Source organism: Lacerta agilis, chromosome 11, assembly GCF_009819535.1.
Source record: "Lacerta agilis isolate rLacAgi1 chromosome 11, rLacAgi1.pri, whole genome shotgun sequence".
Lineage (NCBI taxonomy): Eukaryota > Metazoa > Chordata > Lepidosauria > Squamata > Lacertidae > Lacerta > Lacerta agilis.
The window spans coordinates 26711241-26729983 of NC_046322.1; the positions used below are offsets into that span (position 1 = coordinate 26711241).

General features: G+C 39.5%; 1 protein-coding gene across 3 annotated transcripts in view; it reads left to right on the plus strand.

Moving 5' to 3' along the window:
• The window catches only part of HOMER1 (homer scaffold protein 1), a 71465-nt gene that overhangs the window by 38230 nt on the left and 14492 nt on the right, over positions 1-18743 (plus strand). For all 3 annotated transcript variants that reach the window (XM_033163765.1, XM_033163766.1, XM_033163767.1), the window contains exons 5-6: positions 2452-2594; positions 16293-16449. In XM_033163765.1, coding sequence (XP_033019656.1) covers positions 2452-2594; positions 16293-16449 — 300 coding nt within the window. The remainder of the gene's footprint in view (positions 1-2451; positions 2595-16292; positions 16450-18743) is intronic.

The following is an 18743-nucleotide window of genomic DNA, read 5'->3' on the forward strand; positions in this document are numbered from 1 at the left end:
GAAATTCTGAAAGGTGGTGCTTTTTGTTTTTGCTTTTTTAAAAGCAGCTCAACAGCTTTTGGGGTGCCCTGGTTTTTACTTTTTGAAATACAAACAAACAAACAAAATTATATGGCAACTTTACTGTTTCCTAATTCATGAGTTTCTTTTCTGCTTACATGTACAGTAACTGGTGAAGACTGTTTTAGGTAATTAACATTAAGTACCAACATGAAGAAGAATCACTATCACACAATCACATTTGCTGACAGCATTGCACTATTCATTCTGTGCTTCTAATCCCTAAATAAATTTCAGTTACTAACAGAAATATTGTGTTATTTTTTTACAAAAAGTAAACTGAAAGTGACTTACAATATAATACAGAAATTAAAACCAATACAAGAAAACCCTTAAAACATTCTCTCTCTCTCTCTCTCTCTCTCTCTCTCTCACACACACACACACACACACACACACACATATATATATATATACGGTCTAACACATCCCATCCACTAAAGGAGGCCACAGTATTTAAAACTCCAGGTTGAAGGCCAAAAGCCTGGCTGAAAAGAAACGTTTCTGCTTAGTGCCTAAAAGTAGCTACCGGTAGTCATGGCACCAGACATGTCTCCCTGGGAAGACCATTCCATAAGCAGGGAGCCACCACTGAAAAGTCCCGTCCTCATGTTGCCACCCTCTGTACTTCCCCTATTCCACAGAGAAGGACCTTAGGTGATGAATGCAGGGTCTGGGTTGGTTCATGTAGGGGTAGGTGGTCCTTGAAGTATTGAGGTCTTGGGCCCCATAAGGCTTTATAGGTCTAAAGCTTAGAAGGTTTGAGTCTGGAAGTTAATGCACAAGAATTGGCTTTATATACTCAAACCATCTTGCATCAGCCAACAATCTGGTTGTTGAGTTCTGCATCAACCATAGTTTCTGAACTGTCTTTAAAGGCAGCCCCACATATAATGCATTGCAGTAGTCTATTAATTCATGAGGAGTTGTAAGTTCCCTGACTATCATATGGATTCTCAAGCACACAGGGATGTGGGTGGGTGTGGAAGAAGGGGGGGGGAGAGGGAATTTCCATTTGATTCAGACCTAGCCTTAGGTGATAAGGCATCTTTAAATATGCTGCAACCAGATGGTAAAGAATTTTCCAGCTAATGTGATTTTTATTAATATGTGACAAGAAGTATTTGATCTATCTTGGTTTTTTAAAAATTCCTATGACAACCTGGCGTATAGAATTTGAGTCATTTATGCAAACGTACAGGACAATTTTGTATTCATTTGCTCTGGATTTTAGTACACATGTTTTTAAGCTGTTGTGTAAAACTCGCATTTCATATTGGTACACGAAAGACTGATTTAAATGGATATCTGTTATATAACGAGGAACATCTTAAATACAGCAAATGTCTCACACATTAAAATAAAGACCACCACAGCCAATCACAAATGAACAATCACACCCTAGGTCAACCCCAACCTCTCTCACCACCAAAGGAACACAAGCGAACAAAAGATAACCTGCACAAGCAACGCTGACATCAAACCCTACATATATTAAGTAAAATAGAAACATCGTCACCCAATCCCACCCCCACTCATCCTCCCACCCCTTTCCCCCTTCTTTTCCTCCCAATGTCTCAACAAATGAAACTGATTTGTAAAAATGATACATGTAAAAAATATGAGAGAGAGACATTGCACATACATTTGTAAATCAAGAAATCTTTAATAAAAATACTTCAAAAAATACAGCAAATGTAATAACAACTGTGTTTTATTCAATGGGATATACAAACATTTGTTAGTTTATTTCCATACAATATGGAACTTAAATGTGGTGTATATGTCTTTAACTACTAGAAAAGTCAGAAAACAGGATCCAGAGTCCCCAAATTGGAAACATTACCATATCCATAATATTTGGAGTACTACCATGCTGCTCCCAAAGTTGAAATTTGGAGCACACATTATCCTAGACACCCTGCTTAACTCGAGAAAACTGAAAATTGTCCCTCCCTCCTTCAAAAGCAAGTGTCTGAAGTTTAACCCAAAATTGTTAAAGTACTCCAAATCAACCAGAAAGCTGTAATTTGGTATATATGTGGCCCAAGGCATACTGATTACTAGTAAAGATGGAAACACGGGCATATATATGATCTCTTATGGTGAGATGTGACATTTATTTTGTAACAGAAGCCAGTACTCTACCACATAAAACTAAATGGTCTTAATGGGCATTCTAGGCCAGTTCCTTATGGAAGTAAAGATCACAAATTAATTAATTTGTTTTTCTTTCAAATTGTGGAGGGAAACGTTGCCATTTTATTTCTTATATCTGCTAAAGGTGTAATAGGTGTAAAATTCAACTGTAGTACTTGGATGTTTGTCTATTATTGGAAGTACATTTGTACATAATTCAGTGTGTAACCTTAATGTTCTTTTTTTTTAAAGGAATCTGCAGGAGGTGATATTCAATCTCCTCTTACACCTGAGAGTATTAATGGAACAGATGATGAAAGAACAACCCCAGAAGTGACGCAAAACTCAGAACCAAGGGCTGAACCAACCCAGAATGCATTACCATTTGCGCATAGGTACAGATTTCATTCACACATCCTTATTAAGTAATATGTGTGCACTTTCTCCATTTGTTTAATTTAAAATTTTAAAAGACTTAATGCTTGCAGTGTGGATCTGTGTCCAAAGAGGCTTGTGTGCAGAGGGTGCAGTGAAGGAGCCACACTATTACTAAGGGACTACTGTTGAGTTTAAAAAGAAGCTTATCTCTTCAGGAGGGAAACCACTGCAGCAAAAACACTTCACCAGTGCACATGTTTCACCCTCCTGTGTGCATAGCCCACCTATGTATGTTAGTCTTACCCTTTTCTTAAAGTAAAGAAAAGGAAATGGAATACAATGGCTACTTTAGAGCTTCAAGAATTTTTTGTCTAAATGCATATTAAAAGAAGAAGGAGGAAAAAGTAGAAGCTGCAACAAAATGTTGCAGTGTGGAGTGCTTCTGTCCAGGGTGCCAGCCAGCCATGCCAGAATTCTTAATTTCTCACCTCCTATCCCCTATTTTCCTCTCCGCCCTCACCCCCACTCACCCGCTGTTGGTCAGCATTCCAGGCCTACTGAGCATCCTCATTCTTCATTGGGCTATTTTGGGGGAAGTGGCTTCAAAGATTGCTTGTACTTCTGCAGCCCTTTGGGTTCTTCCCAGCTGGCAGGTTCCTCCCTCTTGTGTGTGGATGGTGCTATTACGGCTACATAAGGATCCACACTAGGAGAATTGAGTTTGCTATTAATATAGGATGAGTGATCACGCTATGCTGCAACCTTTAACTTTCTAGTGTACAAGGATATTTTATACTGCTTCAAGAATTATTGGTCTACTGTGTGTATTTTGTGGGCAATGAGAATTACTTCAAATTCTTGAGCTACATGGTATTGTTCTCTTTTGCACTTAAAAATGGCACTTAAGCAGGTCTTGAATGTCAGAGGAAATGCTAATATCCAAAACAAGTATGTTTTATGTGAAAATATGACATTATATAATACCTTCAGCCTGATGATTAAAACATTGATGAAATCAGAATTGTGATATTTCACATGAAGATGAGCAGGCAGGTGTTTGACATTTATTATATAGTGAACCATCTTTTCACATCTAGAAGGGCTGAACTTTAACTTTTCTAATATAATTTTTATATATTGCACTAAAGCACATCAAGTTGAAGCAGAGTGTTTGAATTATTTTGAGCTGCTGTAGTTTCCAATTAGAGAACCTGTTTCCCATTGGAAGAAACATTAGCATTCTTGTCTAAAGACCTTCTATTTTAGATAGTCCCAATCACTTGTGTGATGGGGAAAGAAGACCAAAATACAATCTCCTCATCCTCATCTCAAACAGTTGATTAATTTGAGATTGCATACCAGTGATGAGAACTGTATGTGCAGATATGGGTTCTGGATATTGGGATGTAGATTATGGTTAAGGTGAAACTGTACCAAATTTGTCCAGACACATTTACTACTCTAGCCATCGAAATATATGATTATGAGTTGCGCTAAATAACTTGAAATGTATATGTTGAAGTGACTTTGGTAACCTATCTTGATTATTGCAAAATGACCAATTCCTATTTATATTGTGGTAAATTGTATCTGTTTTTAATAGCAATTTAAAAAGTTTCTCTCATACTAACAGCAGATAATATTATTATTTTCCTGTACTACAGTTTAAACTGTATCATTAGTAGCAGAAGTCTAAATCTGATCTATGTACATTTCTACAATCAATATACACATTTTGAGAGAGAATCTTTTACAGTATTGTGCTATTGGGCTTCAAAATTTTGAATTGGTCTTCCAGTACTGAACCTTCTGCTGAAACAAAATATTATTTATTGCCTGAATCTCATGTGAACAGTCTCTTCTTAAGTTACTTACAGCTAGATTTCACCAGCGAGTTATGATTTAATATGCAGAGGTGACTGTCAACATACTGGTATATGTTGTAGTTCAGTGTAGATTTTTATAGACAACTGTTTTGTTATGGGCTCTTCTTGATGGAGAGAGTTTGTAGACTTTTAGAAACTCCTAGGACTTTTTTTTATCAGAAAGGTATGTTTCTTTGAAGATAAAAAAAAATGTGTTCACAAATATACTTTGGTTTCTATTCTGTAAGTTAGGGGTGTATGAGTGAAGGAAAGGGTGGGGGAAGAATCTCAAATTGACTTCTGAAAATGGACTGTTGTGGTAATCGTGCCGATAGGAACATATAACTGAGTGAGACTTACATGCCCTGTTCTGTGGCTCTTAAATGCTGAAGATTTATACTTTCTGTTGTATCTGCTGCCTACGTTTTAAGAACAAAAAGGTGAAATTTTCAATAGAGCTCCTTCCCTGATATGAAAACTTTGGCAAAAAATTGCATTAATTGGGTTTTTGGATATTTTTCAAAGGAGACCATGGGGGGGGGGGGATAAATAGCCATCCTAGATGTTTCAAGTTTTTGCATGTGCATAATTTACTTATTATCGTGAAAGTGGGGGGGCGCTACTGGAAAGCTAGCCACATTTATAAATTTGTATCCAATTTTGGATGCTTCTAAAATCAACCTTTACATTATTAAATGTTCATTTTACAAGAAAACCAGAACACTGCTTGAAAACAAGTGGAATGTTGTTTAATAACCTTTAAAAACTGGAGATTAATAAGTAGGTTGGAGACAGCTTCTCAGATATTTCAGATGTCCTGTTAAAATTGCTTGTCAACACTGACTTGAAGATGTTCCTAAGTATATTTTCAGTATCACAAACTGTGTCATATATCTTCTTATTGGAACATTTTAATATATAGTGTGTTTAGAAAATACATTGTAGGACTAACAGAAATAGATTTATAGTGATGTGATTGCTTGCCTACTTAAGTAATTGTTTTTTCTGTTCAAAGTTTTGGCAAAAAAACACCCACAAACAAACCTGATTTATTGCCATAGTGAAGAGGTTCTTTCAGATCATGGATTTCTTTTAATTTTTATTCTCTGTATAGCAAACCATTTGATAATGCTGCATGTATATCCATTACTGTAACAAATTTGTTAAGACCCTGTTTCTTTCCTATGGGTTATTATTAAAGAATGACTATAGAAATTTACCTTTTGAAGACTGGCTTGCATTTTTTAAATATGTATTATGCTTGTACTGAGGCATTTATAACTCTACTGTTTAGCAAAAAGTTTTTTTTTAATTAAAGGCTTTACTATATTCCTTAAATATCTTAAATTTGAATCCAAACATCATCTTTGATTTGCACAACCTTCCTATGTGTGTAGTTTATCCTTGCTTTAAATCACATCAATAAATGGTAAAGATAAATTGGCTTTTTACCTGTCCTTCATCATAAGGTCCCAGAGTAGTAGATTATAACAATATAATGGCACTGCAAGCAAAAATGTAGCAACCCTAGCCCAGTATTATTTTTTCTATACTGTAGGTCCTTTCCATCCTTGGTTCTTCCTTTACCCCAAGTTCTGTTCTTGCACCACTTACAGTTGCTTCAAACCCTTGTTTTGCTTCCTGCTCCATCAGCTACTTTGGCTCATGCTCAGCATCCTTTATTGTACAGCACTCTTGTTTCATTCTTGCCCAGCAATATACAGCTTAGAATATGAATGAGTCTTTTCTCTATACGGAGAGGCAGATGTGCACATGAACAGTTTTAACTCTGTGAAACTGCTCCTGCAACCCACCTACTCCTAGCTTCTCTCAAAGGACCTTGCAAATCTGTGCATTCCATGGTTCCTATTCCCATTCTCAGTTCTTAGAATGTTTGCAAATATGTTAAGGTGCCATCTGGTGATGCCAGAAGTTCCACAACCACCACAACCAAAATCCTTTTGTTAAGTCAATTCATTATCTTGTATAAAAAACAGCAAACTAGGCCTTATTAAACAGAAGTGTAATGCATTGCAGGAAAAAAAGCGCTCAAAACGTCCAGCTGGTCTGGTATCAGTGTTGTCATTCTTGTACATTCTGCCTTTTGTTCAAAAGTATATTATTCAGGAAATTATCAGAATTTAAATCCTGAGCCAGATTGTTTTCTTCCTTTGCTTCATACCCATGAAGCAAAAGTACTTCTGTATAAAGTATGGTCAACCCTTATTGGGATCTGGCCAGACATCCCAAGGGTAGCCCTCTTGCCTGAGGGGAAATGAGCACAGATATTGCAGTGCTAGTTTTCAGGAAAGATGTGTGCTGATTCATATGTTATGGGTACTATATAGAGAAAGGTCCTTTCTAGCAGCAAACAAGCTACCGTAATTAAAAGTGGTGGTGCCTAGCCACAAATGATAAGTAAAAATAATATGAAAGCAAGGGTAAAAATTTCTGGAGTCTTTTATTTACAAATAAATACAAAAATTCAATGATAGAGCACACACTTTTCATGCAGAAGAATCCAAATTCAATCTCTGGCATCTCCAGGTATGGCTGGAAAAGGCTCTTGGCCTGAAACCCTGTAGTGAGCCACATGGACCCCATGATCTCACATTGTAGAAGGCAGGTTTCTATTATTAAACCAGTGATATATCTACACGTCAGCAGACAAAAAGCACACATTTTTTTGGAACTCTACATTCAGGGGATAGAGTTTAAAAACAACAATAATAAACATCGAAAATTAATAAACATGTTGCTGACCAACGTTCTTAAAAACCATAATGCAGTATAAATATGTTTTAATTGAAAGCAGCAAGGAAAAGTCTGATAACAGAAAGCTGAATGCATTTTACTACATAGTCTTCAATGGCTCAAATTTACAAAGTAGTGTAACATTTCATTTTCAGAGTTCTCTTCCAGTTCAGGCTTGCAGTAGAAGCCTGTGCGTATTTCATTAGAAGTAAGTCCCATTATGCTTAATGAGGTTTAGGTAAAGGTAAAGGGACTCCTGACCATTAGGTCCAGTCGCGGACCACTCTGGGATTGCGGCGCTCATCTCGGTTTATTGGCCAGGGAGCTGGCGTACAGCTTCCGGGTCATGTGGCCAGCATGACTAAGCTGCTTTTGGCAAACCAGAACAGTGCACGGAAACGCTGTTTACCTTCCCGCCGGAGCAGTACCTATTTATCTACTTGCACTTTGTGCTTTTGAACTGATAGGTTGTCAGGAGCAGGGACCAAGCAACGGGAGCTCACCTTCAGATCGGCAAGCCCTAGGCTCTGTGGTTTAACTCACAGCACCACCCACGTGGGTGTAAATGTGTAAATGTGTATAAGACTATGATTTAAAGCAGGAACTCTTCTGCTTATTGAATTCCCTGTAATTTAAATCTTAAATGATTTTCATCATACATTTATCTCAATCATCTCATGAATATAACAAAAATTTATTTGGATCTTAAGAGAAATTAATTCAAGGAAGTTCACAGAAGGAAAGTTTCCCTCCCCTTTTCATTTGCAGCAATCTGCCCCCTTCCAAAAAGCATTTTGCTTTTATTAAATGTTCTTTGTAGAACTGGCAATTCCCTCCTGAACAAAACTGGATGGATTGGCGGGGGGGGGGGGAGTTGAGCAGCTGGAGGAAAGCAGAATTTCCCAAAATTAGGCTTGGAACCAAAACTATGATAAGCAAGTTTACAGAAGGAAAGTTTTAATTTGCATCCCCACACAGCCCTTTCTGCATTGTTCAGGAGAGTCTCTGACCCTCTTAAGAGGCTTTGCCTGGAAGGTGGAGAGGGCACAGTTGGCTGCAAGGGAGGGAGGGGAAACTGCCCTTTCATGAAAATCCTTGTATTCAGGTCTTTTGTAGAAGAAGAAGGATACCATGTCAATGCAGGGCCTTAACTCAGGGGCGTACCCAGGATCAAAACTAGGGGGGGGGGCAAGCCATGGTCGTTCAGGTTGTGACATTTCAGCACGGAAAGGCGAATGAAACCAAAATTATATATAACTAGACATTAAGCCCGTTAAATTAACGGGCGCTAGAACATCTTGGTTTCTTTTGGTAGCAAAGCGAGAGCCGCATGACGTAGCCAGCTCTGTGCATAGCGTCCCTGTTGCCCTAGCAACATCGGGAACACGCGCAGAGCTGACCGAGCAGCTCTCGCTTGACATCGCTCGCCCGCCGCCACTTGTAACGGCCGCTGCCGCTTAGAAGTAAGTCCACGCAAGCGTGCACCCGCCGCGTTCCCGCACATACCCGCCGCTTCAACAGTTTCGCCCGGCCGCCCGAAGTCTCTGCACTCCAAGTCCCAACGGCTGTCCGTGGGGCACATGCGCAGTAGCGCAATCCCACGGACACAGGGACTGGACGCAGAGACACTTGTACTTTATTACAAAGGATTATAGCAATGCTTTATTACGGTAGTTATTACAATTATTTGCTTGATTTTTTTAAAAAAATTTATTCTAGTTACATGTCTTATACCAGGAGTGGCCAACTCCCAAGAGACTGTGATCTACTTTCAGCAGTGATCTACCCTCGTTTTTGGGGGTTCAGCTCAAAGTTGTTAACCTTTTGGGGGGAATGCCCCGTTTTTTAGGGGTTCGTTTCGTTTTTAGATTACTGACCACATTATGTAAACAGCAAACAAAAACAGCTTCAAAAAACAGAAAAACTTTACCCCCCCAAACAGAAAGCCCCAAATGGCTGAAAAACTCAGTTTCCCAGGATCCTCAGCCCTCACAAAGGAACTACTCACCATGCAAGGGAATTCAGTTTCCAAACCTCCCTTGCAAAGATCAGCTGGCGCAACACACACACACACACACACACACACACACACACAGTGTCGGCCAAGAGCTCAATTGTTATTGAAATTTTGGGAGGGGGAGAAAGACCAGTAGTTTTTAGGAGAGCTTTTTTTTTTCCTTTTAGGCTGCCGATAACCATTTTTTTTTTTAAATGTTTTGCTTCTAGGGGGGGCAGCTGCCCCCCTGGGTACGCCCATGCCTTAACTGATCTTCAGCATAATTGAACAAAATATTTATTTATGCTTAGTGTAAAGATTTACACTGAGAGAGAATAGATTGTTTGAGCAAATTATTGTCGAAGAGTAAAATATGGGGGATCACCAACTTCAGTGTGCACACTTTGTCCAAAGTAAAATATTAACAGAATGGCATTTACTTTGGAGCCAACATGCACAAGACTGAGATTACGCTGCAGATTTTCTTCACCGTGTTCTTTATATACCTCTCCTATGAATGCAGACAGTAGAATAGAAATTGCTCTTATTTTTGCTATCAGCTGGACTTTTCACTCATTTAGCTTGTCCTTACAGAGGGCATAGCTATGTACTGGAACAGCAAGGCAAACTGAGGTTTTAGAACAGGGGAATCTTTTTCGGCCTGGGGGCTGTGCTCCCTTCTGTGCAACCTGCTGGGGGCTACTTGTTAGTGATGGGGAGGGCCAGATGGGCAGTGCTCATAGCAGCAAATGTAAATGCTAAGCATGTACAGTAGGCAAATTTCTATTTACACCCCTCTCTATTCTGCTTCCATGCAAACAAGAGACATTATCAGAGCTCAAGGATATACCTAATGGCAAAAAGAAAATGTGCCAATAACAGCACTATGGGTTACACAAGACACTAATCATGTGGTTTTCTCTTGAGTTCTGTATTTTTCCTTCACAAATATGGGAACTAGTTCTAGAACCTCTAAGTGTCCCTATTTTCCAGAAGCCATTCCAGTTTTGATATGATTTGATCCCATAATGTCCCACTTTAAGATGTCCTTATTTTCATTGGAGAAATGTTCGAGGATATGGAGTTCTTTACCCCTGCCTTGGAATGCATTTGTGTTTTTGTAGCAGTTAATACTACCTTTTATGAGGAAGTAACAGTAAACTAGAAAATGAATTCAACTTGCTTACTATGCAAACTGCTTTGAGAATATTTTGAAGGATAGCGGTGTATAAATATTTTAAATAAATAAATTTGTAAACAAATTTTAGTCTTGAAATTCTGTTATTAGCCAGTTGATTCTTTTTGTGGGGTGTGGATTGTATAGCTCTATCACACACACTAATTGCAAACTCCTCATGCTCTATGTAGCCAATGTCGCACTATCCACACAACAGCAGGTTACCAGCAAAGCTGACAGAACCTTTTAAAAGAAAAAATGGAGGCAAACAGCCCAATGATGTCTAAGCATGCTCAGTGAGCAGAGAATGCTATTCAGCTGTGAGGAAATAAAACAGAAAATGTGTGTGTGGGGGGGGGGGGAATAGAATGGTTGGAACCCTGAACTGCACACTACAGAATTTTGTTGCAGGTCCCTTGCAATAAAACTAGTGGTAATTCAACAACGCAAGTATACTGTCCTATTTCTTCCATCCATCCATAATGGAAGGAGAGAAGCCTTAGTGCAGGGGCTATTCCTACACTGAAAAGAATTGGATGGTACCGGGTATGTGTACTTCACTGTTTGGAGAAGTAGTAAAATGACAAACTTCCAGGAAATTGTGAAGGGAAGGGAGTGGTGTTGCTGGTTATTACCATGGGGGGGGGGTGCCAAAGGGCCATATAACTTCCCTGGGCTGTGCCTGATGCATCTATCAAACAAGTTGGGTCATATAACTTTAACACACACATGACAAATACTGTAAGAGAGTGCAAATTATCTGAGAGAACTTTTGCAGAAGCTCACATAATATTGCTGGCTATCAAGGAGAGAAGTTATGACCTTTTGCCTCGACCAGTATTGGAGGCATTATCGAACAGGTGTGACTCTCTTGCAGTTGCATTCATTACGGGGCTAATGATAGCACTTGGCATCTCAGCGTCCAGGAAAGGCATAATTATTTATACTCCAAAATCACTATACCAGATGCCATATGAGATGTAGCTCTCTCTTCACACACATTTAAAAAATATTTTTCCCAATCTACTATGAGTCAGAAAAATGCAGTGATTGCCCTGTCAGAATATTTTTAAACAAAAACCTAAACACTTTAAGATGGCAGCAGCGTATGTATATGATGTGCGTATTAATTAAATAGTTCATCCATATATAAATATTAATAAATAAAACAGCATAGATTTATTTTAAATAAAGGAAAATACCAAAACACTTTAAAAAAAAAAGTCCAGTTATTCTTCACAAACAGCATTTAAGAAGCAGTGGCCCAAAATAATTAAGTTTTGAAATGCACTTTAAAAATTGTGCCCATCTTAGTGGGGAGGAAACTTCATAACTTAGGGCCTTTGTTGTGATGGTACCCATCTCTTGTGCCTGGCAGCTGAATCAAGCCTAGATGCATGGCCTCTTAAGCACATTTTTGTACCCAAGCAGGCTTGTATGAGTGTAGGCTGACCTTCAAACTACTTGATCACAAACTCTTTAGGACTTTAAAATGAACTTTAAAATATGCCACTAACCAGTACAACTGGTACAGGACCACTGTCACGTGTTTTGACTGCTTGGGACCAGAAAATATAGGGGGGGGGGGGGCTGTCTTCTGCACCAGTTGATGCATTGGAACCATCATCAATGGTCGCTCCACTCAGAGTGTCTTACAGTAGTCCAGCCTAGATGTGACCGGTGCATGAACAATCAAGGCAAGATCTGACCTCTCAATGGGATGCAGCTAGCATGATTCAGATTCTACTCTTGGTCACATAGATGCAGCTGGCATCAAATTTCAATCATTCCATTATGTAGAATAGTACAAAGGTAGCTCATTTGGGACTCCCAGGTTTACAAGAGCCAAAAGAAGATTTCAAAAATGCTGCATTGCGTGCCAAAAGACAGATAATAACTCAAGGTGTTGCAACTAATTGTCACATAAGGGGTTATTTAACTAGCAACTATACAGCACTTTTTATATTTTAAAGAAATTGTCCAACAGCTTTTATTGTGGTGGATATGTTTTGCTGCCTTGAGCATAGAGAGAAGCAGTAAGTAGGGTAATCCAGTTCTTAAGCAGAGTGGCAATGAAAAACTAAATTTGTACATTTTCGATACCATTTATGTTATATTTATTTGCTGCTTTTTACAGCAAAGTGTCTTAAACTGACCCACAGGTGGGGAAATAACAAGAAACATTAAAACCCAAAAATGTCAGAACAGCAGTAATACAAGTACTCATTCATATATAAAAAATCCTACCTATCCACTTAAAAGATGAGCACAAAAGAGGCCACAGGCATAACTAGTTACCCACCAAATTAAGGCACAAAATTGTGTTGCCACCTTCTGCATCCCCGTGGACGAGAAACACAGAGAAGGGTCTCATATGATGAACTTGGTGTTTGGGTTGGTTTATGTAGCGAGAGGCGTCCCTGAGGTATTGGGGTCCTGAGCCACATATTGCTTAGTAGGTCAAAACTAGCACTTCGTTATGGAAACCTACTGGTAGCCAGTACAGTTGTGTCAGGATGGGTGTTATGTACTCAGTCCATCTGACTGTTGAATTCTGCACCAAGAGCGCTTTCAAAGGCAGCCCTATGTATATAGTACATTGCCGTAATGTATACTGGAGTTAACCAGAATGTAGACAACAGAAGTCAGTTTATCTCTGTCCAGATAGCCACCTGGACTTAGCTGCATAGAATGCAGTCTGCTCCACCAAGGCCAGTTGTGCATCAAGCAGCAGTAATGGATCCAGAAGTGCCCCCAGGCTACACACCTGCTCCTTCAGAGGGCGTGTAACCCCATCCAGAGCTGGCCAAACCCCAGCCATTGATCTGAGGGAAACACCCACTAACAGCATCTCAGCCTTATTCGATTAAGTTTCAGTTTATTGGGTGTTACCCAGTGCATTACTGAGGCAAGACACCAGTCTAGCAGATTCACTGCCACGCCTACATAGAATCGTAGCACTGTAAAGTTGGAAGGGATTCCAAGGGCCATCTAGTCCAACCCCCTGAAATGCAGGAATCGCAACTAAAGAATCCCTGACCAATGGCCATCCAACATCTGCTTAAAAACCTTCAGTGAAGGGGAGTCCACCACCTTCTGAGGGAGTGCATTCTGCTGTCGCATAGCTATTATTGTCAAAAAGTTCTTTTTAACATTTAGTTGGAATCTCCTTTCTTGTAATTTGATTCCATTGGTTTGGGTCCTACCCACCAGGGCAGTAGAAACCAAGCCTGCTCCATTTTCCATGTGACAGACCTTTAGATATTTGGAGATTGCTATCATATCACCTTTCAGTCTCCTCTTCTCTGGGCTAAACATACTCAACTCCTTCGGCTGTTGGTTTCCAGGCCCTTCATTTTGGTTTCCACCCTCTGCACACTCTTCAGCTTGTCAATATCCCTATATTGTGGTGTCCAGAACTGGACACTGTACTCCAGGTGGGGTCTGACCAAGGTAGAATAAAGCAGTACTATTACTTCCCTTAATCTGGACACAATACTTAATGCAGCTGTGATAGAGCAGTGTATCACCAGCACATGAAAATGTACTCCAGAGCTCTGGGTGAGCCCATTAAGCATAGGAAAACCTAAACCTGCAGCACTGAGGACTGTAGGGGCTGAACAACACCCCCCATCACCACCCCCTGAATATATCCATCCCGAATTGTATTGGAACCACTGAAAAGCGGCACTGCCTACCCTCAATTTGGACAGTCACAAATACTGTGGTCAATGGTATAGAAAGCTACTGAGAGATTAAGGAACAGTAACACACTACCTGTCTCTCCTGACAAAGGTCTTTGTGACCAAGGTTGTTTTCATGCCCAAACAGGGCCCAAACCCTGATTGAAATAGATCTGGAAAGTTAGTCTTACACAAGAGAGCCTGGATCTGACCTGCAGCCATGCACTCAAGAACGTTGCTCAAGAAACAAACATTGGCAACTGGTCACTAATTGTTTAGATTTTATGGATCCAGGAAAGGTTTCTAAATGAGTGGTCTTACCATCACCTCCTTTTGGCAAGCAAGAACCACCCCCTCTTGCATGGCCAATCAAGCTGCTGCCTCCTTGTAAGATTTTACCAGCCTTGAAGAGCAAGAGTAAGAACAGAAATGGTCACCTGTGCTGATGCCAGCACCTTGTCCACATCCTCGTGCTTTACTAACAAACTCTGGATGGCTCTTGAGAATCACATGCTAAAATAGTGGAGTCAAGGTCTCAGCTGATTCAAGTGATTTTATCTTCAAATTCCTCTGCAAACAAATCACAGCAAGCCACCACTGGTTTTAGCTCAGCTAGATTATTATTAGTATTTATTAAATTTGTATACTGCCCTTCATCTGAAGATCCCAGGGCGGTTCACAACAGATACCGTAAATACAAAATGAGAATACAAAATACTGTACATACTAAATAAATAAAAGGGAAAGCAAACCAATAATCCACAAACACATTGGAAACAAAGTAAGCTTTATACCGCTTTCATTGCCACTGAGTAAACTTGATAATGAGCACTCACTAGTTTTCTGTTGCATTCGTTTGAAGATTTTCTCCACTTGCATTCAACTCGTCTTCCAGCTTGTTTCATTGCCCAAAGCTCTGGTATATACCAAAGAAGCCAACAGGGTTCTGTCAAGTGGCAGAGGAAATTTGGGGGATTGTGTCAGTGGCCCAGATCATCCATGTTTTCTACAGGCAACCAGGGCCAGTCATGTCAGCTGGAAAATCCTCCATAGGGTCTGGAAGCTAATTGGATCCTTCGGCCTCCAAGGACATTCCCCTGCCTCTGTAGAGGGGGAAAGCTGCTGAAAACCTAAAATGCATCAGGAAGCCAAAATCTAATAAATTCTTAATAAAATGCATCAGGAAGTGATCTGATATTGACAACGGACTGGATCACTCTCCGATCACCCTATTTCTGCTCAGTTGATGAAATCAGATGTATAGGCTGTGGCCTGCCACATGTGTGAGGTCAATGGCCTGTTGAGACAGTGCTATGGTTGTCATGGTAGCCATGATGTCCCGAGCTGTCCCAGATTTAATGGCCTCAACATGGATGCCGAAGTCCCCCAGAACCAACAGTCTGCGTCTCCTCAACACCATAACTATGGTTTTAATTTTTTGAATGTTTTAATGGCTTTTACTTAAAATTTATTGTTTTATTATGTTGGTTAACTGCTTCAAGAGTTTGTTTGTTTTTACAATGAAGTGGTATATAATTTTTAAATGGCAAACTGTGGTTAGTTTACAAACGAAAGCAAATGCTTCTATCTTCCTTGAGGCTGAGCAGGGGAAGGGAGAGTACATGGGCCTGGGGCTTGTGCAAGTTCTTTCCCATATTGCTAATCTTTGGCTTAGGCATACTTTCAAACTCTCTCTTTGCGTATTGTAAGATGGTTAATTAATATAATGCAACTTTTTTTTTACTAATTCCTGACCTGTTATTGGAGAAGGTAACAATAGGTGTTTATTTTTTATCTTCTATGATAAGGTAATATCTAGTATGAAATTCAAAAAATCATTCGCATATTCACAGTCAGATATTTGTCTTCCAAAGCCTGCTTACAAACAGTCTTTAACATACAAAGCTACCTTATGTTGAGTCAAATAATTGAGCTATCTGCCCCTCTTAGGGAGAGGTCTTTCCCAGCCTTGGTGTCCTTTTAAGTGGTGAACCAGAGTTTGAACCTAGAATCATCAGCATGCAAAATATGTGCTTATCTACTAAGCTTCCTCCCACCCCAATCCCTAGGCAATGTGTTTTTGCATCATGCTCTACTTTGAAAAATAATCATAGAACTTGGGAGGGACCACAAGACTTGTTGGCTTCTGAAGACAATTGTATAGGCATGAACCAGAGAACAAAAATGACCCAGCGATGCTGTGGTCTCCACTATTGTGACAACTGTTTTTTTGTCCATAGTTCAGCAATCGGCAAACACTGGGAGGCAGAACTTGCAACACTCAAGGGTAACAATGCCAAGCTTACAGCAGCTCTGCTTGAGTCCACTGCCAACGTGAAACAATGGAAACAACAGCTTGCTGCATATCAAGAGGAAGCAGAACGTCTACATAAGCGGGTAAGTTTAAAGCTTTTGACTACATATTGTTAGTGGATCTGCATGTTATGAACTAAGAAAAAGGTGCAGTAAAAATCTTCTGGTCATCTGACAATTAATAGCATTCATGCAACCTGAGCTTTATTTTCTCTTCTGATGAAATATATTATAAAGTTTTCATGTAATAAATTCTCCCGTAGTAATAAATTATATATTATTATATTATATAGTTTGAGTTTTATCTAACAAATCATATAAATATGTATTACTAAGTGATGTCTATAGCACTTAGTCAGACGTATAAGATTAATCTAGTGTACTTGGACTTGCCTGCATGTGAGTCACTTTAAACCATAGCTAAGCATTATTTTGGTTTAAAGGTGAATGTGCAGTGTACTGGTGCATGGAGCTAAAATCGTGGGCACTTTGCTTCTCTTCTCATGCTGCTGCTTCACTGCTGGAAGCTAAACCATGGTTTGGTTTAGCGTTAGGTCTCAACCTGGGCTCATGGTTTTTCTTTCTCCAAACAAACCATGAGCTGTAACCTAGGTTTGCTTTTGTGAGCTTGTGCCCATTAAGACAACTGAAACCAGTGGAAAATAGCTGGAAAATAAATTCTTTATTCATGGAGAAGTGCAGGGGCAAACCATCTCAGTCCAGATATACGGCAGGCAGTGTCATTTTGTCTGTGTATATTTATGTGCCTTGTGAAATTGTAGCAAGCACAATTTTTTCACTTTATATACTGCATTGATTCATATTCAACTGAGCGCTAATCCGATAAACTCATAATGTAGACAACTGTGGATATTCAAAATGATCTGCTCTCTTTTTCACCTCCTGTTGTTTCATTTATCCTCTAGTTTGTACATTCCTCCCACTCTAAACTATATTCTCTCTTTAGATCTGTTAATAAAATAAACTAAGGCAAGTTAAGTAACTGCATGAATTAAGATTCTGTAAGGGTGAAGACATACATAACATTTTTAGAAGAGCATTTGCCCAGGAAGCACATTCACCGCATTCAGTTCAAACATACCTTGTTGATCTCTGGAGGGAAATAGCTCTGCAAGCATAAAGTAGAAGCCTGCAATGTACTCTTCTGTCCTGCTGTTCCTCTTGGTGTCATCCAGAAGCAAATACTCCTAGAGAAGTTTTGTGCTTTGGAATTTTTTTTCGTCTTCAATTTATGAGTTGACAAGTGAGCAGATTAAAATAAAATTAAAAAGTGGATAGCCATCTGAAGTATGGGAGGGAAAGTCAAGAATGTTGGTTGAGCTCACACTTGATTTGTTGGTATGTGTGTCTGTCATTTCAGCTGTAGAGCTGGAACGAAGCCAATCTTGCATTGCTGTTAGAAACACCCTTGGTACTGTTTTGTTGCATCAAGTTTTATTAAATGTGTTGGAATTTTGGGTGGGTGGTGGTTGTAGACAAAAGGGAGCTGTATTTTGTATGCAAATCTGTTAAAGCCAAACATCACTGGATGCAAAAGATTTTTCTATGCATATCATATCCCATTCTCCAGGGAGGATCACTGCAAAGTATTTATCCCAGCATGCCACTGTGATAAGAACCTTTCAGAGGATAAAGGATAGAAGTTCTGGAACTGTCTAAGGGGCAAACTACATATCATATGCAAATGTTTGTAACAAATCCCTGACAGCTGCATTTCTGAATAAAAGTGGGTTGGGAGGGGCATATCTTCAGTAGAAAAGTGGGGAAAGGCTTTTAACCTTTTCCCTGACAGCAAGTTTCTCATACAAGGAAATAGATACTTGCATCCTGATGGTAATCAGGATGGTAATCGGCTGGCTAGGATAACTTGGAAAGGAAAAGTCTGTCTGTTGGGAAAAGGCTTCAGCACCTGCTCCCTATCTAATGCTCAAAATGGTTCTCTCCCAAAGCCTATTTTCTTCAGAAAAAGTGGCTGGAGGAGCAGCATTCACATGTGCTTCCTTTTGTCTCTAAAAGGCTGTAATCTTGTTCACACTTGTTTCACTAAATTCCATCCAAGCAAGATGTTTCAGTAAGTTTTGATACTGTTTTTTGTATGGACACAAATTGCTGACAAGCAATATTGCTGAGGGACACATAGCCTTCACAATGCTTAGTCGTTAACCCTTGATCCACCCACTTTTCTGGGAGCAACACTTCAAAGCTGTAAGGATGATTGAAACAGGTACATCAAGAGCCTCCGTAATATTAATATAAATAAAAACTTCAGAATATTTTACAGGTACAGTAAGCACTTTGTGGCCTCTAGGTGTGGGAGTGTCTCTCATTCACCATGAAGAAACAACATTGTCCAATTC